This window comes from Perca fluviatilis, chromosome 20, assembly GCF_010015445.1.
Source record: "Perca fluviatilis chromosome 20, GENO_Pfluv_1.0, whole genome shotgun sequence".
Classification (NCBI taxonomy): Eukaryota; Metazoa; Chordata; class Actinopteri; order Perciformes; family Percidae; genus Perca; species Perca fluviatilis.
This window is the reverse complement of record NC_053131.1, coordinates 15,725,194-15,751,710: the sequence shown is the minus strand read 5'-3', so window position 1 is coordinate 15,751,710 and position 26,517 is coordinate 15,725,194. Positions and strand designations below refer to the sequence as shown.

The window sequence follows — 26,517 nt, the reverse complement described above, 5'->3', positions numbered from 1 at the left end:
GAATTTTCTGTCAGTTGTTTCTTAAAAGGAGCTTTTAAACAATTCTGTTGCATTAAGATAATAGCAGGAAAAAAAGAGAATGGGTTTCTTTAGCCAGCAATGTTCCACATTTTTACACAGAAATCCATTTGTACTAATAACAGACGATTACGCGTATGGGTTGCCAGATGGAAAAAATTGACCTATCATTAACTAAAGTCAGACTTGTTAGCAACAGGAGTCTCACACTGCAGGACCTTTTCCACATCTATTTAGATTAATGCTGCCTGTTCCATTACATTCCCTTCGGAGCCACATTTACAGAAGCAAACACAATAGCCAAACCAGGTCTGAATAGGAAGACTATCAGTTGAATGGCTGTTAAACATCTCCTCTTTCCTGTTAAGGTAAGTGGCTCACCCCTGGGATATTTGCTAGGAAATTATACTCACTGATCAGATTCTGCGGGGTGTGTTTTGGGAGCTGACTGCACTCGCCTCAGGTTGCTGGTGAACACTAACCCCTTGCCTCATTCCCCTAATTGTGAGTGACAGTCAATATTGCGGAAGACCGTCTTGCACAAGCTCGCGATAGGATTTGCATTGGATTTAAAAAATTGTCAAAGTGGACTGTGAGGCATCAGGAGGGAAGTGGATCTGACGCTGCCAATTAGCGTCAAAGGGAGGAGTATACTGTGGTGGGTGGTTGAATTTGAATAATCACCTAACAATAATCTCAATGTCTAAAACCAATGAGCTGAACTTTGTCTGACCCTCTTGATGAAAAGTCCAGAGGTCAATCTGAACCATAGTGAGTTTGGGCCACCCATGTAGGAAAAGAAAGGGTGTGCAAGAATGACTAAAAGAAGAACATAGGTAGACGTTCCCTTTGCGTGTTGGATGCCTCATTTGGATTTTGTTTATTTCAGCCAAGAAAGTAGCATAGAGTATATTATCGAAGATTACTTTAAGGAATTTTGAGGTAATTGACAGTAGAGAGTGACAGGAAACATGAGATGAAAGAGATGGGAATGAAATGTAGTAAAGATCCCCAAAGTGAACAGCTGAGGCAGCTTCCTCACATTAATATACATGTTTTAACCTTTCATTCTCCACCTGTGTTTTAAAAGAAACTGTGATTTTCATTAGAAATGTAGTAGGAGAATGCATTGTACACGTTTGTGAAGATAGCAGCCCTGCTTTGTGGTGAAAAATAAAAGGGCTGACAGCTAAATATGAGCTAGTGTGGTGAGTGAGAAAGCAAAAAATGTGTGATGAATAGCAGAAATTAAGCTAAGTGCTTTAGTTTTACGGTTTGTTGTTCTCACCCACAATGTTTCACTACTGTAAGAGAGCCAACATGCACAATTCAGCAGCCCCCCACCCCCCCCAATCCATCACATCAAACATCCCTCCACCTCCCCAAACTTCCTCAGCCTACATCTAGAGACTGAATCTACCTCAATTACCACAGAAGAGTAATTAGCCAAAAAGCAGTGTGTGTGCGTGCATCTGCGTTCGGGGAGGTATTCATGCAGCACGAACAGATTAATTAGGACGTTTAACTTCATTTCTAATACAACAAAATTAATCCCATAAAATATGAGGGATCTCGGAGGAGGTGCCTGTCAGCATCTGATGCCTCTCCCCTGTTTGCCACAATCTATTAAAACCTTGCTTTTATCTCACCTCTCCCCTGTCATACTTTATGGATTTTTTCATAAACACAGCCCATACTTCATAAATGTCTCAATTTTCTAGTCTATTAACATTACTTCAAAAGCGTTTGATAAAAGAGGAGGGCATGCGTGAAATAATGCACCAATAATACGAAGCGCTGGAGGCTAGAACAGTAGGGGTGGCTCTCTGGCGTGCACACTCAGACAATGCAAGGGATGTTATCAACTTTAATAAAGAACAAATGATCACTTCCAACCAAGGAGGAGGGGGAGATGAGGCAGGGAGGAAGGGGTGGGACCAGGAGGGGAACAGTTGTCGAGTAATTGAGTCGATGAAAAATGAGGTCTTGAAGGCTCAGCGGTTTGAGCAGTCATGAGATTGAAGGCTTCTCAAAACCACGGTGTTCTTCAGCACTTGTAGTTACTTGCTCCTAGTTGAAGTGGAGGATGTTCACCCACATTTGTTTTTTCTTTACATTTCACTGAAGGCACAAGTAGAATAGGCTGGTTGTTTCCTTTCCTGAATGCCTGAATGGAGTGCAATGAGTTGAACCTTTTGTCTGGGGAGAGTCAGAAAGGTTTTTGACTGACAGTTGGGCTTCACCTCAGAGCCTTTCCCCAGCGAGCATCGATTCAGTTCCTGTCTTTGTACATCACCTGAGTCTGTCTCTGTAGGCTTTACTCATCCTACCCAAACAGTGGGGTCAACTGTCTTCACTTGAACTGGACACACACAAAACACACTGATCAAACCCAGTAAGACCTTACCGCAATGGCATGTCGGCTGTATGCCCCGAGGCCAGGTCTCACACACACACACACACACACACACACACACACACACACACACACACACACACACACACACACACACACACACACACACACACACACACACACACACCTGTGTGCTCTTTGTGAAAGGCCCTGGCTGTATGACAAGGTAAACTGGTTTGGTCATTACAATGAGTCACAGTTGACTCACTGTAACACAGTCATGGCTTACAGGACAGGTATACAGCACTCACACTGCTTTGATTGACATGCAAATAGATAAAGATCCATGCAAAGGCAAACAAAATGGGTGTTTGACTGTTCACCCGTTATCTCAAGCCATCAGCACCTAAACATTTGTTGGCAAATGTTTGCTTGTGTGCCGGTCTGTTTACCCACAACATGCATTCATACTCTTCAACACTCTTGCATGCAAAAATGGGGACTTCCTTCCCCCTTCTCTAATACAGCTCCGCATCCCAAGACGTACTTTATATCTGCGTTGACACATTGTCATAGCTCTGTCCTGGGACATTGCTGGAACTGTTGGACGGGGGTTGTGCACTGTAAATGTGTACACATATATTTGAGAGGTCATATGAGACTACGTTTTTAATCTGATGAGGGGGCAGTTTTATGGGAAGTGGTAGACGGCAGAGGAGGTAATTATGTTCCTCCCCACCCTATCCCACGTCCCCCCCTCTTTATCTCCTGCTGTGACCGCGTAGAGGCTGACCTGCCATGGTGGTGGTCATTTTCAGGAGTCAGTGCGTTCTTTAATACATTATACTGCGCCGCTGCTGCTGTAGCACCACGTGGGGACAGACTGGTATCAGCTTGTACCAGGCGAGGACAGGGGAAGGACTGGATCTGTCAGAGTGCATCGAGTCTCACGCGGCCGCGTACGCCGCCGCTGTGCCTCTGCCCCGGCCCCTGCCACACTCCCACTCATTAATGGGCCCGGCCCTGACAACTGATCCTAATTGCCTTTGAACAGCTCTTCATGTATTATTGGTGCCTGACTGCCTTGGTTCATGTCAACAAGGGACAGGATAGCCACAGCCGTCGTCCCTCTTCCTCTTTTACATACTGAATGATGTGGAGATGCACGTATACTAGATATGCATGTAAATACTATATATACATCATGTGTGCACATGTACCACTAGACCATCCTTACTCACCTGAATGTAATCAGTTATGATGTATGAATATGATTTGATTTGATAAATTTGAGACTTTTGCTTTTTAATTTGAGACAACTCACGCTACATGAGTGTGTGTGTGTGCACTTGTTTTCTTTTCAGTTTGTCACTGCTGATGAGCAGTGGAGGGGTGAATGGTTCAGAGACATCAATAAGCCATCTGAAAAGCGTCATGTAAAGTTCCCACCACAGCAGATATCTGCCAAGACACTCGCACTATTACAATTGCAATCACAAACACTCAGTCAAAACACATCATTATTTGTAGTCCCATGTGTGAATTATTACCCCCTATCTAACTATTTACTTCCCATTTTACCCCTCTATTTGAATAAGGAGAAAGGAGAGGTGCAGTGGCTTGGCTTTTTATTTGTGGAATGAAATAACTGAATACCAAATGCATAGATAAAAAGCATAGCGGCGTGTCCTGTCCACTCCCATCACTGTCTGAGAGAGGAGAGACGTATGACCATCCCATTACTATGGTAACTAGCCACTATATTCAGAGCTGCCCGGGTGTGTTTCTTCCCCCTGCAGTGACGAGAGGGCATAGCTGACAGGGTCTACACACAGAAACACACAAAAACACACAGATCGGGAGGGTCTGGAAGATGCTCCTTGTGAAATATACACATGTGTGGCAAATACAAACAGAACAAAACAGGAGCCAGTTTCCACACATACTAGTGTGGTGACATACAGAATCTAATAGGGAACAGCGTTAGGCAGAAATATATCCCCCTAACTTTTCAACATTTCACTAGCCAAAATATTTTATCCAAAACATAAGAGGAATCTAGCAGTAAGATAATTTAATTAAACTAGGCACAATAAAACCTGCATAATGCTTTCATATTTTTGATGTACAGTATAACTTTCAGTCAAACAGAATTTAATAAAAATGCCTAGCATTGTATTAATAGAGTGCTTTGTTAGCACATAATAAATGTAGTAACGGAGAAACCATGATTGATATGTTACCAACAAACACAGGGTTTATAACACTAATTGTCACCAACCCAGATTGAGTGGCTGTTAGAGACGGCCTGTTACTGCAGCAGATTCACCTACTGACTGCTGCACAGACCCTGCACTGTAGTATTGTGTTTTTATTTTAGAAAACTGCTATTATGGATGATTTCTGTAATTATTATGCTTTCCTATGTTTCTGCCATTCCATAAGTTGCACACATTAAAAGTGGCAGTAAGCGCCTCTGGTTAGAAATGGTTATTACATCCACATGCAACAGTGTGTGAGCATTGCCATTTTGTCTTCATTTATTAACAGATTTTTTTTTTAGCAGTACTACAGATGAGTCAGACAAGAGTTAGCACTTACATTCCATTTACTTTTGGCCACTCACTTCATCATAAATTTCACACGGAGCAATTCTTCGGAGTTGTAACTTTTAACCTGGGTCATTCATTTTTCAAATGCCATTGTCATCAAAGCACGCTTTACTGGAGTAAAAACTGCTGCAGATTAATAATATACAGCCTCCTGTTTTTTCCGCGGACATAGCATGTTCACTTTTAATATATATTTATTATTGATATTATGGATTTATTATGTAAGGGGGTGTCAGGCCCCGTAAGTCTGGGTAATGTAATGTAGTTGAGAAGCTCAGAGTATGAGTTCATTCAATATAATATAGAGTACACAATATTTTCCACATGTCAAAATTTATTGAGTTGAATGCGATGCTCTGACACAAATTTTAATATTTGCTCTATTTTTCAGTGGGGATTCACTTCATTTTCAGCCTATTGTATTTTATCAGTTTGCTTTAGTGATTGTCTCTGGTGCACATTTACAGTAAAATAACATTTTTAATCATTCCAAAGGATTTCTTCAATAAAAACTCTTTCTTTTTCGATTTTTAATTATTTTTATTATATTCTTTTTATAGACACATTTTCGCTACATTGGAGTTTGAGTTTTTGATGATATAAATAAATCTAGAACAACGCTTGTGTAGCACAAACACAAACAATTTGTATACAATTTTTTAAATCATTTGCCTCCACATGTTCCTTCATCCATATTCTAGCATCTCACTGGTGGAATTTGTGGCTTATTTATGCAAACATTTTGACTTTGCCAAAAAAAAAAAAAAAGGAAAAGAAAAGAAGAAAATCCAAGACGACTTCGATGCTGTCTAGCCAGCCTGTCCATGGATTGAGTGGACTTTGTATAAACAGCATTGTTGACACTCCAGCTGCCTTTTTAATGCAGCCATACTGCCATCTGTTGAGTACAGGAGGAACTACATCTCTTTTTGCTCTCCTCTGCATTTTCTGCACCGTCTTGTTCAGTCTGTCTTTCATTTTTCTTGTCTGTTATTCATCTTTAATTTGTGAATACTGAACTACATATTGTGTCCATTACAAGCTACAGAGTAGCAGCAGGGCAGAAAAGAGAGGGTTCGTGTGTGCTTGTGTTTAACTGGATGTTTTGGATGTGGACGCAGAGGACTTTTCTCTCTGGACTCGCAGCTTCATGTCGCTGGGTCGCAAGCTGATTTGTTTTTGACATTCACACTGTCTCATGTAGAAAAGACATTTCACACTGTGGTCTTACCCTTCATATCACACACACACACACACACACCCACACTCTGTCACACACAGACTAACTTGACTTCACCACTACTGACAGTTACACTTTAATGGTTGTGCCACTTTGTGTTGATATAATTTTTTTGTGCCCAGGTTAAGTTAGTGCTTCCATTACCAGCCAGGCCATGAGATGTAGCTTCAAAAAGAAGAAAAATATGAAAAGACAGAAGAGACAAGGTGGTCACAGCTGGGAAGGGAGAAATAACGGGGGTTGAGGGTTGCAGTTTCAGCATCATTCAATCAGACAACATGCCCCTCAGCTGAAACAGCGAGACCCTCCCAGATTCTCTCGAATTAGGGAGATTAGCAGGAAAGCGCATAATGCAGGATGATGGAATTTGTCATAATTTGCATTGTCCTGGAAAGATTCGGTTTGATAGAGCGATGCATGGAGGGGCTTGTCATGTCCCACGGGCAGGTCATAGAGGAAGCTTGGCAGAAATGATTTTTGCGATATGTGCATCAGTCGTAAAAGCCTCACAACCAATTTGTCAAAAAATGTGAGGTCGGGACAGTTGAAGGCAGCAGGGCATTTTGCCTAACGCAATGAAAATCCATGCACCTCCATCACTCTTCATCCACAGCCCAGCTCTGGTGTGGCACAGTACTCAACAACAACAGACAATTTTAATACATCAGCTTTGAGTATTTGTTATTTTTTATTTGATCCTATTTCTTTTCATTTAACATCATTAGAGCGACAGTAAATTTACACAAGAACAAAACACGAATCATATCAAAAGTAGTTTTATTTTGTGTTTAAGAATTCTAATTTTTTTTTATGATTGTGGAAAGATGTATTTATTTATTTATTAGTTTATTCATGCCTGTTGGCATTCAGATGTGTCTCCCTGAGCATCCAGCAGTCAGGCTCCCCTGACCTTGGTTATAGCAATGAGCGGCAGCTCCTGACCACTATAAAGTTGACCAGAACTGACATGACAGTGTTACTCTTCCACACGGTTCAGTGTCTATGGAGTGGGCATGTCGAGGGCAGACGTACAGGCACAACAGAAAATACACATAAGCTTAGAGAAGGTGGGGGTTGGGGAAAGGCCAGTGTCCCTGTCTCAGACTGACCACACGTTGCCTCTACAATGGCTAATTTTAATTGTGTAATTGTAAGTATACTTCTAGATATGTCATTGTAATAACCTTGTGTTTTGAACATATGCGTATGGTTTGTTTTCTAAATAAATGTGCAGTTTCAGACCTGAGAGAATGCATTCAGAAGTGCCCTATACTTGCCTTTCTTTGTGCACTTCATACGGCTATTTATGTCGCCGTTTAAGTAACACTGATTTTGTGTGACAGTTGAGCATACAGGGGTTAGGCTCAAACTGGAGCACAAACAGGAAGAAAAAAATAGAGATAGTAGAAAAAAAGAGGAGGGAATAAAAAAGGCAAATATCTCCCTCCGCCTTCCCATGAAGCCTTAAATGAGAAGCCTAACATGGGGAGAGATTCTGTAGAGGGAAGAACGGTTGTGGTTCTCCTGAAAGGTTTGTATTTGTAGAAATGAGGTGTCAGAAGAGGCAGGATTTCCTCAGGGCGCAGCACAACATGAGCCCATCTCTTATCATTTCCCACTCCCAGACGTGATCTGCTTTGAATGCACTAATGCTGAAAGAGCCCCACAGACTTGAAGCCAGTTCAAGATGAAATCACAGCACACATCCCTGACAAACTGCCATCCACCACACAAGGATTAAACAGTCGTTGCATATAAAATCCCCGCCAAAAAGCAGAAATAATATATGCACTTAAATACATTCAACAAAACTTCAACCTTCGTTTTTTGATCCCCACATTTTGAACTATTTTGAGCTATTTGCCAACCCTAAAATATTCAAGAAAAGAAGAAAATTACTGTGAAAAAAAGAGTCAAGACAGAAGTTTAGAAATTTGTCACATATATTAAGAATGTTCCATAAGGGATTAAAAGTGAACCAAAGAGTGTCCCGTTTAAAGAAAATTACAGTTTATATAACATATCAAGTTTTGAATGGAACATACCATGTAAATGCAGCATCCTTTTGAATCTATGCCAGTGCTACTCACACGTCATACTCCTTTAACATTTTGTCTAAATTCACTAGAAACTATTTAATTAAGGCATACAGCTATACTTTTTTTTTTTTTTAAGTTTTAGCTCTGAGTTAGAAAGCCTTGTGCTCTTAGGATGCATTTATTTACCCTAACTCATGGTGAATCTGTAAACAACACTCAAAAGATGTAGTAACATCTCCATGAGAGGACATATCACAAATATTAATAACATTTTGCATTTAATTACTCACCCTGTAGCTGATACTGTACTGCCATTACCCTTTTAGCTTGGTTACATGTGTCCTTGCATAAGGGAAAAGTTACACCATATTAATCTAACCTATTTAACACATTTTGTATTATCATTTTCCTGGTAAATTATGCATGAGGTCTCAGTGGGGAGAAATGTGACCATTAGCATATCTGATAGGAGCGCTGGAGCAGTTTTCCACCTCTCTCTGTCCTTGGAACCAGGCAGAAAAACCTGACTGTTCGTCAATACCAGGTCATTTTATCCAGGCCAGCCCAGCTCATCCATACCATTCCAAAGCTCTGCTAATAACACTCGGAGACGTCCTTAACACGATGGGGGCCCAGAGGGCTCCAACACCAATGTGAATAGTATAGCACTGTCTGGTCATCTCTGGAAGCTCTTTGACAAAAACTGCAATTAGAAACACCTAAGACACACCAGCCTGAAACAAGACACCATTAAAGGTTGGAAGTGGACACAGCAAGGCGCTTCCTGAGTACATTTACATATATGTTACTGTCTGCAGCTCACAGGGATGGAGAGAGAAAATGTCTTTGGGGAAGGTGACCTTTTGACATGTCATTGGGTTTATTAGAAAAGAGATGGCGTTTTAGTCATAAAATAAAGGTTGATAAAGCATGAACAAAAAAAGTGCTTTGTTAATATCAAGCAGGACAGCGTTGTGGTCCATTTTTACTGTTAGGGCTGCTTGATCACTCAGTATTGTTTTATTGACTCACAATGCAAAAAACATAGTGACAAAATTATCAGAAAGAGATGTTGTTGCATTTTTGTTGTTATGTTTAAATTAATTTAATTATAAATTTTTTTGTGAAACTAAAAAAAACCCCGACAAAAACTAACCTTTGTCGACTAAATGGTTCATTTTTTGATCATACTTTTTGTTAGTAAATATCATCAAATATTGAAAATTAGATACTGCGTAGATATTTATTGTGATATGAATTTGGTCCATATTGCCCACCCATAGACACTCTTGTGTTTTTTTCTGATGAAAAACTATCCAAGATTCATTTTTGCTCCAAAAGGCAGCCAAAGCCTGACATTTCAGAAAACCTTTAAAGTTACGACAGGAAATATCAAATATTACTAAGAAGCAGTAGAACAGAAATAAACCAACATGAACAAGTAGTATTGATTCTCCCTTTTCTCTGTGGGCCATTTAGTCTGCTATGGCTAGCATTTGAAAAATACTTACCTTGTTATAGAAAGTTTAATGTCATATGCAATTGTTTGACCCTTATGAATATTAAAGGATCCCATCTCTGGCCTATTAAAAATGCATGTGGCATTGTGGTTGTTGATCACGTTTAGAACGCCCATGCAAATTGGACTGTCTTCCCTGTCAAGGCCTAAGATGAATAATGTAGTTGTGTTGTATATTCAGGGACACACCATTGACAGTCAATTAACAAGTTTGATTGGTGTGCGAACTCATTCTTTTGAACTGTTAATTTTATGTAAATAGTATTCGCTCTCCCTTCTCCACTGTATCTCCCCCATCCAGGTTCACCACAGAAATATGTACCCCCACCACCACAAACCCCCAAATCCCCAATTCCACCTCCCACTAAGAGTAACCAGAGAGGAATCCTTAATAATTGATCATCACACACCTGCTAGGTAGAAGCTATGGGAGTCTGCCTTTAACAGTCAAGGGGCCCCATGCCAGCTCCTTTTGATATTCAAATTGACAAATGGTAGCCGGCCTTTATGAATTCAAAGTGGAGTGAGCTCTTTTCATGGGGACGAGCATGTTAAAAGATTCTGGCCACCCGTCCAACCTGATGGAGCCCTTCTTTGTTGGGGTAGATATGATGGCATTTGATGGCTCATAAATGGAATGCCAATGACAATTTGTTGTTGATGTGTGGGAATCTGGCTTTTATGTACGACTCGCAGACATAGTAATGCAGGCACTCGGGCAGATTGTGCTCGCAGGTAAATGATCCGGTGATTGATCCAACTGGTTGAAAGCAGCGAGGGCCTTATGTCCTCCCTTTCTTCCCCCTCACTCACTCGCACCCCTCTTCCCTCCATCTCTTGTCTCCCGCACTGTCCCAGTAATTTGGAGCAGCAGAGATGGGAGCTGAAGATTCATCAAAGTTGACAAGTGAACCCAGGAGCTGGGGATCATGGCAAACCCATGTGATTATGGAAATAGCCATGACCATGTCTGCCCCCTAGCTAAACAGTTGTGCGGCTAGCATCTTGTTCTGCCAATATCCCATTAAAGACTTCTATTGCAGTAAGGGGGAAATATTCCATTTTCAGTTTTCCTCCTTTGAACAAGTTATGTCATGGCCTATATCTGTGTAGGCCTCAAACTGATCCAAGTAAACAAAGGGCTTGTTTAATGTAAGCAGGAGAGTAAGATTGGTTGAGAGGATGCTAATTCTTAAGTAATACCCCTGGTCCATGCTAACTCTGGTAATCTAACTGTGAAACATGATACCCCTGGCTGTGTCTTTGGTAATCAGTGAAGGACCTTGTCTCAGGTCATGTATCAATTGATTCAGGCCTTCTTGATCCTCCCGAGAGATCTGCGCGTGCTCCAGGGTCCCATAGGCCAGGAATTATCAACAAGTCACCAACCGCTATTTGCACTGACCGCCAGCTAATTGTCCAGCACTAATGCCATCTAACCTCAAGCACTGGTGAGCTACAGGGTCTCTAAAGACCTGACCTCCTTAATGCCACTCCTTATCCCTGGCCATCTCTCTGCATTGAACAGATAGATTTTTTTTTTTAGGTTTCATTATACTAGAAGCTTAATTCTAAGATGTATTTAACTGAGAATTGAGCTAATTATCACATAGTTTATTATGCTCATAAATAACACATGTGCAACGTAGATGCATTTGCAGGCTTCTCAGAATACCTGCTTGTGAAATTGGAATTGTTGGTGTTAAATGGCAAGAGGTGAAACCTGTTAATTAATGCACTGCTACTCAAACATACACTTATAATGAATGTTAATTTGATTATAGCACCTCATTGATGAATATTGTTTTTTTTTATAAAAGTCATTTTGGAGTTTGATGATTTGATTCTTACATCTAGTTATCTGGTTGAATAGATGTGTTCGTTCATAATTGTCAAATTAAAAATTCTTTTTTTCTTCTTTTTTTAAACTTTTTTTAACCCACTTTCACTATAAAGGCACATTTCCACAATCAATTATGTTACATACATATATAATTACATTTATATAACATACATGTTACCAAATTAATGTATTTTTAATTGACATTTATGACTCTGATTCACGCTCTATGGCCCTGATGGAAAGACTTTTCCCTTAGCAATAAGTTCTGTATTGCTTTTGTTAAAGGAGTGGTTCAGAATTTTGGACATAGGACCTAATTTCCAAGTTAGCCAGTGTGTTATTTATCAGTAGAGAATGTTTTCAACACTTTTCATCCAGTCCTTCCAGTTGCACAGTTCGCTGGTGCTAGGCTAGCGCAAGTCAACACTAACTGCTAGCCTGCCATTAAAAACACTACAGTACACCTGAGACAAATAAATTATAACGCCTATATAACGACTATCTATGTAAATGTCTGTTGATAGAATAATGTTAGAAATAAAACTACACTTGCATCGCATTGCAATAGTTATACTTTGTTCCCTGTAGTTGGTAGCATAGGCTACAGCAGCGGCGGAGTGATATTACCTAGGCTACCAAGAAACTTCTAAAAACTGCCTTACCAGAACAGTTCTCTAAAAGACTGTAATTAAGTGTCAACCATGGATTAGTAGAGAGATGAAAGCCTTTAGCCTTTGTGCTTTTGTGAAAGTATGATATGAATAAGTTCAAGCATTGGAGGCAATGCCATTTAATCTTAAACCTTATGTTGGAATACTTATGTTGATTGCATTTATTGTCTGACTCTATGGTTTGTATTTCTGTTCGCCTTGTCTTTTTACTTGCTTTATTTATATATATATATATTATCATGTTTTAGTTGTTTTTTCTCTTTTGTACAGGGGAGGACTCTAAATAAGATTTTTAGGCTTCTTTTCTCTCCTGCACTGAAATTGCATGTGCTTTATATCTCTCTGCAAATAAACAAAAACAATAAAATACCTGAACAAAACTGTAGCAATTACTTATCTTTAGCCACACTAGCAGTATGGCGCTAGGGATTGCAACATTGGTAGCAGTCATTCATGGTCCCCAGAGGATAATAATTACTTTGGTGAGCTCCTGACTTCTCCTGTAGCGCCACCGTGAGGTTCACAGTTGTGGTTTTGAGTGAAATATCACGACAATTATTGGATGGATTGAAATTCAATTTGGTACAGACATTCATGTTACCCCTCAGGATGAATTGTAATAAATTTGGTGTTTACGTTCCATCTAGCACCACTGTCAGGTTAAAATTTGTACAATATTTTGTTTTTTAACCAAATACAAAACTAATGACATTTCAATGAGCTGTACTTTGTGTTTATTGCCAAGTAGCAAATGTTAGCATTCTAACACACTAAACTAAGATAATGAGGTACAAAGTACAGCCTCATTTAGCCGCAAGTTTGGCTGTATACGGTTAATCTTGGTTTTACCATGATAAAGCCATCATTGTTGTGTTTTTCATGTATGCTCTTTTCTCCAGGTTGAAGAGTCGGTTTTCTGTGCAGGCCAAATTGCTTTGGTCCCGTGTACCATGCAGCTGGTAAAGGCTGGCACCAGGACGCAGGCCCATTTGTCCTTCAGCTATGTGAAGAAGGTTCTGGAGGCTGTGATCAGCAGTCTGACTCTAGCTCATGTTGTCCAGGCCCACTGCTACACCACAAGACACCAAGACATCCCCATCATCAGGGCCGTCTGGGAGAGCATGCTGAGGGCCGCAGAGGAAGAGAAGGTCAGTCTCTGTGGAGTGAGATTTTTGTTTATGCAATATATACCAGTGGTTAAGAAGAAGAGCAATGACTGGCTGTTTACAGATGCAGAGGAAATATTGATCATACTTATAATACGATACTACTACTACATAGAATGAAAACATATTTAATGGATAGGGGGATCCATGTGGTCATGAATAAGTAAAATGAAGAGAAACTTTATACGGTACCCCAAGTTTTTCATAGAGCCCTTTCAGAATTGTGTTTTGTAGTTGTGAAATAAGGGAAAGTTCCTCACCCCTCTCAGCCCCCTTGAGACACAAGCCGCTGCGACTGATATTTACCAGTGAGTGCGCTCATGAAAAGTTGATGATGTGGGAAACGCTGGTGTCTTTGATAATGTGGAGCTTGGCACAGAAGCAGATGTCTTCCTCAGAGCTTCCCTAATCCTTTGCCCCCACACACCATTTTGGAGCTCCGTTCAACTCTCACAGCAGCTTATCCCCCTTTCCACCCCTCTTTCCTGCCCCCTCCCTCCATCCTTCCCTCCATTCCACCGCCCCAGCTTACAACCCCTGCTCCATACGTCTAATAGGGGCACCGGTCTCCCCTGGCAGCCCTTCTCCACCCACAGTAATCTGTCTCGCCATGGGAATAGGGCCTAAGGGAGAGAGTCAAGAGCCCACCTCCAACATGTGGCTCTGTTCAGTGGTGAGAGGTGTTAAAGACAAGAGAGAGGGAGTCTTCTTTGTGTCAATTCCACAATAGTATAGCAGTATATTGAAGGCCAGCAGTCATATTCTTACATCCCTAAGTGATCATTTCTGAATTTAAATACATATACTGCAGTTCAGCTTATCTCAGTCAAGAGCCGGTGTCTATTTGTGAATTTATTTGGCTGATTCAGCCTTATTGTACTTCAAGCGTTGACAGTGTAACATCAATTTAGCATGCAGAATGGGTCGTTCTTTGGGAGGTGACAAGGCTAGGCTCATGTCAGAGGTCACTGAAGATGGACAACATCCTCCATCTGTTGTGCTTCCATGTCAGAACAATCAAAAATATTCATTTGACCCAGGATAGTCACCAGGAGACCATGTTTTATTTTCAACTGATTCCTAGATTAAGCAGCTCTAATTGACAGCTCCATCTGCAAATAGGTGAGTTCGTCCCTTAAGAATAGATCTGGCTGAGATGGTGGGTTACTGAACTGACCTCACGCTCCTACTTTGACTGTGAGGCAGATCATCTTGGTGTGACTTCCCAGCTTGGCCCTCACACTTTCTCCTCTCTTTCACTTCAAGGAAAAATAGGGAGAGCAGCCGGGGTGGGGAGTGGGGGGGCTACTGTTTCATCCTAAACTAGGTGAAATGCGCTCTCCCTGGAGTGGGGATTGACTGTAATTAGAATGTTTAACTTAGGTCAAACCCTGATAACACAACTCCCACAGACAACAGAAGAACTCCGTTGGCTAGCACTGGAAAAAAAGAGTTCAAATGCACAACACTGTAGCTCTATAAGTTAGTAACTAAGTACACCTAATTTATACAGCCATTTTCAAAACAAAAGTGTTTTACAAAAAGACAGAAAAGAAAATAAGATGGGCAAGACAATATGTTAATACAGGGACAAATTCCAATGAAAACATTAAATTATGCTAGGTAATAATGTGATTTCATATTTTGCTGCATAACATAATCTATTATCGGTCATCTAATATGTTTACTTTTGGCATTCTGGTCCATGAAACTGAAGTAGTAACAAGTACATTTAAAAATAAAAACGGAAAGTTATACCTAATATTTTATCTTAAACTTTCATTGCCAAAAAAAAAATAACTAATTTAAATATGTCATATTAAGTACTTAAATACATTATATTGCATTTTGTTTAGAGTCAGTATAGGTTGAAACAGTGAGCGCAACATGTAATATGTGGTTAAGTTATGGATACTAATTGATTTCCAGTTGTCAAATGTTGGGTTATGTAGCCATACACTTTTATATACAAAAATATAATTGGTATACTTTTCAGTCTATTTTTCAGACACCAGACCTGTGTAGAAACACCAGTGCCTAGCGTGTTTGTGAAGCCACAGGGCCATGTTGTTGTGCGTTGATAATTTCTCTAATCAGGTGGATGAAGAAGCTTGCAGGGTTAATTGGGAGCATACTAGAGTCGCTACAAGTGTGAAATTGTATTTACGGTGCATTAAACCACAAAGAGCCTGTTTGTCTGTGTGTGCGCAAAGAGTTTGATGAACAGGGAGATAGTGATGTCATAAGTCAAATTTTTTTTAAACATATGTGTCTTTGTGTAGCAATAACAGCTTCTGAAAACATGTCAAAAAGTAAACAATAATTATGAAGTAGGTTTAAATCTACTTTTGTTATTAAGGGTAAAAATACTTTTATTGTATTACACACTAATCATAAACACTAAAGTTATTTTGGAAATGTGGAAACAAAAAAAAAGATTGGTTTTGTTGACATTTTGATTGGGGAGACATTTAATTTAATAGTACTAAATGTGCAGTGTGGAGAGTTTCCTCCTTGCATACCACAGTAAAACCTTTTTTTTATTATTTTATTTTTTTTTACATTATACCTCTCCTGCTTACTTGGGACTTCTGAAGTAACTGTGGCTTCTGGCATGGTTTTATAATGGCATCATACCCTTAAACTTTTCTTCACCCCACTGACATGGCCCTGTGTGTTTCATTTACACAAACAGCCTGACGAGCTTCAGAGTGGAATCTCAAGAAAAGTCAGTGAATAAGGGAGTGAATGGCAAGGGATATTATAGCAGACTGACAGCACTACAGTAAGTGCTCAGACATAGAGCCACATGCTGAAGGCGTCCCGCTGGGCAGGAAATGTAGGGGAACTGGCTAAGCAGCGCAGTCCCATCAGCTCCCCGCTGTTCCCCCGCCTTTACACCACTTCCTTATTACCGTGTTTACCGTTTGGCTTTCACGCCTCTTGGCCCTCCAACCCACCGCACGCTCCAGGCGCACGGACGCAAGTTAGAGAGAGGAAAGTGGGGAGAAACAAAACAAACATAAGGAGAGGCAGGTCACACCCCATCAGTGTAGAGAGCTGAGCGCAGCAGATCCAGACTTCATGCCTTTACCTGCTGCCTACGGAGTGAGAGAGCACTGGGGGAATGGCTGCATGCCCTGAAACTGAAGTGGGATGAAGTAATGAGATGAATTGTGTTAAGTGGCTGATGTAGAGCGGAACAGAGCCCTCTACGCACACACATTCTGCCACCCGCCTGCCCTCCCAACTTGCCACTACAGCACTCAACTCCACCATATATCAAAGTTTGTGTTTTATTGGATTCATTTAATAAATAATCTCTGGTCAGGTAGGGATGTCAGCCAGTGTTCCCCCTCTCACTCCTCTGGCAGGGTAATGTAGTTCTTACCACAGTCGAGTCTGAAACACACACACGCACGCACGCACGCACGCACACACGCACGCACACACACACACAATAATGCACTTTTAGCACATTTAGTTCCACAGAACCGCTCAACAAACTTCCCACCTAATGTAACATTTTGGTGGATACATTAATAAACAAAACAAAAAGGGACTGATGTAACCTCGTCCGACAGCTCTGACAAAAAGTCAGCAACTGTGCCGTGACAGTAAAGTCCTGCCAGAGGCTGGAGCTGCAGTGCTGAAGTCCCGTGATCTCCTTATGGTCGGTCGGTTGGGTATAGTACCTCAGCACCCAAGGCCTGCAGGGTGGCCTTTAAGCCTGGCTGAGCAGGACCCCCTGTCCTGTCACTTCTCTCCCCAGTTCCCACTCTCTGTTCCATGTTCAATCACTATTGACAAGTGCAGGAGCAGTTCCCTCTAGGGAGAATACCTAGCCTGTGCCAGAAGTGCTAATATAACATTTATCAAAGCACAGGACACGTATGTGTGCTGTCACTTAGTCTGACATGCTAAGAGTTCTGTGCTGACACGGCTATTGTTCTCTGCTCCTGCGATTGTTGATTACTGCAAACTAGGCTCTCTTCAAAATGAGCAGAGTGAAGACATCTTAACCCATGCACACATACTCATTCAGGACACTTGCTTTTTTTCATGTTTCACTCTTCAAGGCAAGATGTTAGCTGTTGATACACAATTAAGCGTTTACTAAAGTTTAATCTGAAGGCTGAAGTGCTGCTTCAGTGAATCTGGCTGATTGGGTCATGACGGTTTGTCTTTTGAAGGGACAAAGAGGCCGTTGTCTGCTCTTGTCAATGATTTCTCTTTTTTTTTGTGAGTGAATATCAAAATAAAATGTAAGTAACCTGTTATTATTCTGCACTTACGAAGTGGGGTGTAAGTGGTTGAAAATTGATCCAGCGAATTGAAAAGGGGGTTAAGTGTTTTTGCCCTATCGACTCCAACTGAAATGACGTTTATATAAAACACTCATTTCTCTCCCATTAGCAGATGAAGCCACAGCCAAGTATTATTAGAGGGCCACATTGTAGCACTGGTCCAAGACATTGTGTTACTGCTAATGGCCCTCAGTCCAGAGGAGAGAAAAATAAATAGATTTTGGCTCTATAGATAAAATTGAGGCAGTTTTCCGCTAAATGTATGGTGAAAACTGCCGCAACATGTTGTGTGAGTGATCTTCTTAGAGAGGTGAGAAGTCATCTTGGATAGGACTTGTTATGTAAGCCAATGCAGCTCAAAGTGAATGCATTTGTGGATTTTGTTCACGGTGGCTGCAAGCAGTATGGCTTCTTTTTGAATTGTTTGTACACACTATCATTACCAAGGGTCACCCCACAATCTCGTGTTACTTGATAGCCTGTCAGTCTGTCAAGTAAAAAGCCTGTCTTAGTGCTCTGTGGTAGAATTTTACGACATGCTTTACAATAATGTTTAATGTTGATGGAGTGGTGTTTGTGGTCAGAAAGCACAGCATGTATCCCAGCAGGAGGGCCATACATTTGATTGTAGTGTGTAGCACAACACAGCATAATTTGCCAGCCAGTTGAATATAAATTCTATCTGTCTGCATTGCAGGACTTGCTGTGGGAGCCTGAGACCAAACCCGCGCCGTTATTGGTCGTCATGGTACCAGCCTTACCCAAGGGTGCAGCTGTTGAGCTTCATGTAACTGCAATTCAGGATGACCCCACCAAAAGGACTTCCTGTCACGTGACTACAAAGGTGGCGTGCGGATCCATAGAGTGCCACACTGTAATGTCTGCTGACACGTGTAGTGCTTCACTCTCACTTTCCCTGGCTGTGCCCGGCAATAACCTGGAGGTCTCCAGTGTGGAGGATGTAACAGTAGCAGTTGGCGCTACATTTAAGAAAGCCATGATGAAAATGGATGCTGAGCTGGTGCCGCTGTGTGCCAGGGTGTTCTACAAGTGCAACCACTCACTGGCACAGCAGATTGTTAAAGGTATGTCACTGGACATGTTGCTTACATCACATTACACATGAGCTTTGCACTGATCTAATATTTGCACTCTTTAAAGGTCCCATGGCATGAAAATTTCACTTTATGAGTTTTTTTAACATTAATATGCATTCCTCTAGCCTGCCTATGGTCCCACAGTGGCTAGAAATGGCGATAGGTGTAAAGCGAGCCCTGGGTATCCTGCTCTGCCTTTGAGAAAATGAAAGCTCAGATGGGCCGTTCTGGAATCTTCTCCTTATGAGGTCATAAGGAGCAAGGTTACCTCCCCTTTATCTGCTTTGCCCGCCCAGAGAATTTGGCCCACCCATGAGAGAGAGACATCATGGCTTGCAAACGAGCAAAGTGGCAGTTGGTCAATGCCACACCCCACCCTCCACCTTGCCTCCCCCTTTCTCCTCCTCAATAGCTACAGACACAGAAATGGCACATCCTAAGGAAAGCTCATTGTGGTACTGGCTCTAGTGGCTGTAATTCTGCACCAAGGCTGAATTTCAGGAAAGAGACTTCAGATACAGTATTAGGGAACCACTAAGGCCTATATAAAAGCATGCAAAGAGCACCATGTCATGGGACCTATAAGAGGATTTAAGCTGTTCTGTTGAAGGCAACACTGTTATTGCAAGTGAACCTCCACATCACTATATTAATGGAAACAAAATGACAGCCCGTCTCTCTCTGCAGTCTCTTTTCAAAGAAAGTTTGAGCTGACATTGGTTAAGTAAACTCCATAAGATATTCTAGGAAGCATTCTCTCCAGAGGATCTCCACTTCTTCCTGTGTTTAATTATTGTAAGCCATTTGTTGTGTCGGCACTGTGTACAGTAACCCAAGCAGCTGGCACAGTCTTTTGTCATCATTACACTTTTATACGCCACCATCTCCTGCTCCCCGGATTCTAGGTTCTCGTCAACGCAAATGTGGAACGGTATTTGTTTTATCCTGAGAGATGTTCTCTCGGAGGGAAAAGGGCGACGAGCACATCGATCACACAGGCTCAGTTGTCAAGTCATCGCTAAGGCAGTCAATTAACATTTTTGAATCTGTGCCAAACCAGCCATCTTACTGTCATTTTTAGCTTTGACATAACTCATCTTCCAGAGGACGTGAAATTATGGTTACCAGTGATGAATGGTGAAAAGGTTGATCCGTTTCGAATACGTGTTGATATGCATGACAAACGAACAGTGCTATTTGTTTTGCTACCTAATTATATAATTGTTATAAAACACTGTTTCATGATATATGATGCATGTCATTTATTTCTTCTCTTTGTACACAATAGAAGAGAGGAGCAACGAGCAATTAGGAGGAATCTTGTTAAAATATTTCAAATATAAATTTTGCATGCAAAATTGGTATTTGCAGATATGGCAAATAAATGCTAAATGTACGTATATATTATAGTACAATTGAAATCAAAATGTACTATTGAAGCTTCTCTATAGAAGTACTCCAAAATGTTTTTCTTTATAGAAACCATCAACTCTGGTACTGGGTCATTGGTTAACTTTAGCAAAATCAACCTCAATCTTCACCCTTGAAATGTAAGTTTCTTTGATTATGGACTGCACAGACTGCTCCCCTAAAACCTTTTACTGACTCATCATTGAGCTGGAATCTGTTACCTTACCCTGCATGCACAGCCAAGCCCCGGAAGCTTACCCATGGGCGTTTTTATGGGTCACAGCCTATGCTCATCGGGTGATGAATCCAAAAAGTCAAAGGAGGAAAAGTAACACCTCTGGCGCTAGCAGTCACAGCCTCACAACTGCTGCTGTCAGCGGAGCAGACAGACAACAACTCTGGAGCAAAATGTGACTGAACCCCCCCCCCCAACCCCCATCCCACCCTTGGGTTACTTGCGTTAGGATTCACAGCTGATAGACATGACATATGCTCCAAATGAAACCTTTAAACATCTTGTCTCAACTTGTTACTCACGATAGAAAGGTTCTCTCAAAGATAGGCCCCCACAACTCTACTAAAACCTCAACTTTTAGAGAAGGACCAAAATAAGATCTTGTGACTAAAGAAATCCACTATTTAACACAACAGTAAGTCAAAATCAAATAAGTTATGATGTCTTTACTTTAATACTAAAAAGAAAAAGGGTACCTCATCTCCTTAAACCTGCAATAACTGATTTGGGCCACTTTGGGGTAGCTGAAACAAACTGAACACAACATTGACATGTTTTTAAGTTTTAAAATGGTGAACATATTAGCAAACAGTTGCTTATTAACACATCCAGCAGATACAGAGCAACATTAGCATTTATTGGAAGCTGTGTTTGTATACATCTGATGAATGAGTTCAGTACCCACTCTCCTTTAAGTTCTGTTTTGGTCTCCACCAATTCCTGAGGAAAATATCTGGTGTCATTAGCAGCTAAATGCTCCACAATTTCCACTTCTTGTTTACTGTCTGTCTGTACAGTGTTGATTTTTTTTATTTTAATTTTTTTTAACTTTTTTGCTTTATTAGCTGCAATGAGATGGGTGAGAGTGAACTAAAAAAAACAGTAAGGTCCTGGGCCGGGAAACCCAAACAATTAACTAAAGGACGTATAAGTCTTCGTAGAGTTGAGGGAAACTGCAGTCAGGCGATATTTTCTTTGGGTTTAACACTATGAGCCACCCCTTTTCACATACAATTAGGTGTGTGATTCGTTGTTGCTATAAAATTATTGATTATGGCTGCTTTCTGTTTCACTTTTTCGTTACTCTACTGCACACACCCAGCCCCTCATCTTTTTTGTTCATTCTTCTTGGACAAAATGAACTATTTTCATGAGCCAACACTTGCTAATTACCACCTTGTTTACCGGCTATTTTGACCAGTGTGGAAGTCAGTGTAGCACAACTAAAAACCACTGGCTCTGGGCCTTGGCCACTGCTTAAAAGCCCCATAAGCCCAGCAGGCATCAACCATTCCTCTCAGGAACCCACTTTTTCTCTCCTTTTCACCACTGCCTTCACTTACACACCACCTTCTATTCACTTAGCCTTACAATATTATTATATTAATCAGTTTGAACAAAAATGGCTGTCGATGTTTAGCATAAAGTGGTGTTGTGGGCATTAGTAATTGTGTGGTTTTGAAAACAGAGATTTAACAGCAGCCTTTTCAGCTCCCTGTGTGTTCGCCGTGAAGCAGAATAATGGCTGGTCCTCTTGGGTAGATGGTTTAGTTCCATCCCATTGCTAATGTGATGGCTTTTTGAATCTTACAGCCTCTGTCCACTGGGCCTCTCAATGAGGCTCCCTGTGTAGCCCAAAGGGGAGCCGAGAGACCAGAGGATGGGGATTGGGTGTGTGATGGGAAGTATTCATAGGATTTTGTGTGATTTTACAGAAGCATTTATAGGGATTGGAGAAAAGCGGTCTGTGTTTTTACTCGCTTTTCACTCACAGAGACAAAAGAACACAAAATTGCCTGGTAACTCAAGTCACCTTCACCCCCCTCATGTCTCTCATTCATGCATAAAAAAAAAAAAAAAGAGAATTTTTTTAAAAAATAAAAATTGTGACATAAAACAGGCTTAGTGTGCAAGTAGTGTGAAGTTGTTTTTAAAATCATCCTCTTAGTCGTTCAGTTGTCAGCTAGCCATCTCCAGAGGATCCCGCTTACCAGGGTGCACCCCATGCTCTGATAACTCATATTTAGGCTTTTAATGCCCTCCAAAAAAGCCCTGTGTTCAGTGGGGGTATTTTAAGCTGTAGTGCATATTAGCTAATTAGGGTGTGTGGGCTGTTGGTAAGGATGTGTGGCATGCTGCGTGTGCTTCAAAGGAAACAGAATGAGGCTTATTAAATAGTGCTGAACTGCTCGCGTAACATCTCTGTCCTAATTTCTATCTCTACAAGTTTACATAAAAGTCACATTGTGGTACTGCAGTACTAGTAGATGTTATTAAAATGGCATTGGTTTGTGTTTCTCCAATGAGACTCAAGATAAGTGGTCAGGAATTACATTTTGATATACATCATATTACGCAGATGTTGTTTATGGAACAAAAACAGATTGAGTTGCAATAGTGATGGTACAAAAGTGAGAAAGCAAACTTTCCTGGATGTGTAACTCTATTCTAACCATGTCAGATCACAGTGACCACACCCAAGTCCCATCCTACATGCTTTTAAATCAGAAGGAATAAGCCAGGACAGTCAACCATGAGACAGGAACACTTGTGTCCAATTAGTGCACGAAGCAGAGGATGGAATGGGCAACATCCCAGCGGGCCGCTGCTAAATAGACAGGCTGTCATCAAGACCAGGCTCTGAGACGCTCAATGAATTCTCACATGTCCACTGGCCGTCTGTAGTCCGGCCACACACACCCCACACACACACACACACACACACACACACACACACACACACACACACACACACACACACACACACACACACACACACACACACACTAACACTAACACTAACATCTCTCAGCTCCTATAAAACTGAGAGGTAGTCCCAACACAGCTTCTTAACATCCCAACACAACAGGAGCAGAGGATCCATTGCACTAGATCCCCCTAACAAGCTGCTCAATTGTCCAAAAGGGCATGGCAGGGTTAGACTCCCCGCCCCGTACTTCTGTGTGTATGTGTTTGGTTGTATATGGCTCTGTGTGTGAGTTTAGAGTTCTGTCCTCGCTGACCATATGTCTGCACACTGCAGGGAGTTGAATTGGGGGGGGGGCTACAATCTGCCATGGATTTAAGAATGCCAATAATTTGTAAATAGGTCTGTGTTCCCTGGTCGAAGGGTTAAGTGCAGCCTCTGTCCTGGGACGGCCCCAGTGGGGCAGCTATATGAAAACCTGATGTCCAACTCCAGCCAAAGTTCTCATGAAACTAATCTCTCTCTCTTTTTTCCCCCCTCACCCCCTGATCTCCCTCCCCACCTCTACCCGCCAGGACTTGAAGAAAGTTTGAGAAGCTCTCTAGGAGAGTCCAGTCCGTCCATGGCCCTGGTTCCAGTCCTGGACTTGCCTGACTCCCAGATCCTCCACCTGTCCTGCTGGCTCAGTTTATAGAAACACAGCCAGAGTCAACAACCAGACTCCAGTCATCCATAGCACCGGAATTCAGTGGGGCTTTTCTAGAGGAGCGACTCTGACAATCCAAAACCTAATGACCTACTGTCAGGACAGGACATAAGTGAATGTGGAAAAATAAAAACTGCATAACTGCTCATTAATGTTGACTGTTTATCACTGCTGATTGTTGAAATGTAAAGCTTTGTCTGTCTCCAAGTGGTTTTGATGAGCGGTTTTGAGGATGTGTTTATTCCACTTCATATCCCAGAACTTAGGCCAATAATTCACTTTGTCCTCCTCTGGACTTGTATATTGCAGCAGCTGTCGTTCTGCCTCGGAAACAAGTCTCATGGAACTTCTATTAGCTGAAGCTGCATACCAGAAGACTGGAGACCATAGTCTACAAAAGGAGACACCAGCAGTGTCTCATTCCACGAGGCGATAAACTGTATCCCCTGATATCCCACTGTTTCTGGTGGAATTTCTCTCACCACGTTAGCTAACACCCCTCATAAAGGCCTAGCGCCACCGCTGACACCATCTGTTCAGTTGTAAACCTATAGATTTACTGTGTGACTGGTTTGTGAGAGTGTGTAATGTGTATGGATGAGGTGACTGTGTTTCTCCCTCTCATGCTTCATGGGATTCAAGGTGTGTTATTATTGTGTAATAGGCAATCAGCGCCAAGCACCTGAAAAGATTAAGCCTCTTTATGTTTTCTATTGATTCTAAGGCAACCTGGTTAATAGGAGAGGGACACTGCAACACACAGCTGCAGGGTGTGTGTGTGTGTGTGTGTGTGTGTGTGTGTGTGTGTGTGTGTGTGTGTGTGTGTGTGTGTGTGTGTGTGTGTGTGTGTGTGTGTGTGTGTGTGTGTGTGTGTGTGTGTGTGTGTGTGTGTTGGGGCTGAAAATACCACTATTAACCATTGCTCCTGGAACATTTATTTTCTCAAAGATCATGAACCATATTGATGATCTGAGTTGGAATGCATCTTCACTCTGGCTATTCTCTTCATCACGCTTGTGATGGCGGGAGTGTGGAGTTGGCTATTGATCTTCACCAACCGCAGTGTTGTTTTGATTGTTGTTATCAAAAATTGAACAATAGAAGCAGCCAATAGAGCCTGAAGATTTTTATTGAGGGTTGAAAAACACAAACAAGCAATTATTTATGAGAGCGAGCAAGCCCCATAAATATACAGTGTGTGTTAATGTTCACCTGTTTGGTTGTAAAGGGCCCCACCAGGGGGAGATTCACAATTTTTGAATGATGCAGCTGTCAAATAAGCTATATATATATAGCTTATATATATATATATAAGGTATGGGTATTTTTTAATAAAGTACATTTATTATGTACTTGTACATTTCAGTCAAGTAAACACCCATACATTTAATCGACAAAATATTTGATTATATTTCAGTGTTTTGAATAAATGTAGGTATAGCCACAGATTTGGCAATGACACAAATAGCCGAAAAAGGCATGAATCAAAAACAAAGATTCATTGTTAATTTTTTTGGTTCCTTTAATTTCTAAATGTGTGTAACAGTCTGAATGCCAAGCACAGTGTTGCCGTACAAGACAGTGTTGGGCAAACATGCACGTTCAGCAGTCTTCCCTGATAAACAATGGTTTACAGGGAAGATTGAGAGGGGGGTTTTGTTCAAATTGAGCAATGAATATGAAGACAAACCACACACCAGTCAATGGAAATGTATTTCAACTATATATAGGCACTGGATTTAACTTGATTATTAAAATTCCACATTTGCAAGTTGTTTTTTGTATTGAGTTTTGAATGCATGTGCTTTTTTACTTAGTGGAACAATGGCTAAATGACAAGGACTTTTATGTCACATCACAAAAATACAAGACTCAACATTTCAGTAAACACAGGAGGAAATCAGCCACTAAAATTCATTGTACGACAACTTATTGTCGATCGCACTGTAAACATTACATTATTGTCTTTCAGTGTGCATGTTTTCATACAGACACAGCCAAAGCCACAAGTATATCATCACAACCTCAACATAGCTGATGTGATGGCCTATGGCAAACATTTCTTTGTGTCTTTACCACTGTGTTTTCTCACAAAATGAATAAAGACAGGGTGACATTTAGTTTTCTCATGTGTTTTGTCAAATGTACATTTTAAGCTGACCTGCAACCGCTCTGCAAACAGACTGGCTGTTGTGGCTAACATTGTCCTTTGTGCACAGTGTACAAAGCCTGCGGCTCTTGTCATTGTGGCCTTGCACATGGACTTTAACTGTGTGTTTCTTCCTCCAGGCTAACCAGGCTGATGTGTGTGACTTTCTTTCCCCATAGCAGTGGGCTACAGTAGGGGAGCCCAGGTCAGGAGCGGCCTCGCTGCACGTGACGCCTCCTGACATTGTGGTCCGTTTGCCTCAGTGGCTATGGTTTTGTTTGTTTGCATATTTCAATCCTTTTTGTTTCATAATGTATTGTTTTCTTCCCCTGACACATTGTGAAACTTGTCTTCATGGTCACAGCCCTGACTAAATAAAACTTGTTCTATCTTCGGAACTGGCAAGCCATCGCATGCTATTGAGTGGTGTCTGCTGCCCTCT

General features: G+C 41.3%; 1 protein-coding gene across 1 annotated transcript in view; it reads left to right on the top strand.

Annotated features, from left to right (window-relative positions):
* dph6 (diphthamine biosynthesis 6) overlaps positions 1-26,046 on the top strand; it is a 58,757-nt gene extending 32,711 nt beyond the window's left edge. The window contains exons 13-15 of the mRNA XM_039785825.1: positions 13,198-13,446; positions 18,469-18,856; positions 23,796-26,046. Coding sequence (XP_039641759.1) covers positions 13,198-13,446; positions 18,469-18,856; positions 23,796-23,914 — 756 coding nt within the window. The 3' untranslated portion in view covers positions 23,915-26,046. The remainder of the gene's footprint in view (positions 1-13,197; positions 13,447-18,468; positions 18,857-23,795) is intronic.
* The last annotated feature ends 471 nt before the right edge of the window (positions 26,047-26,517 follow it).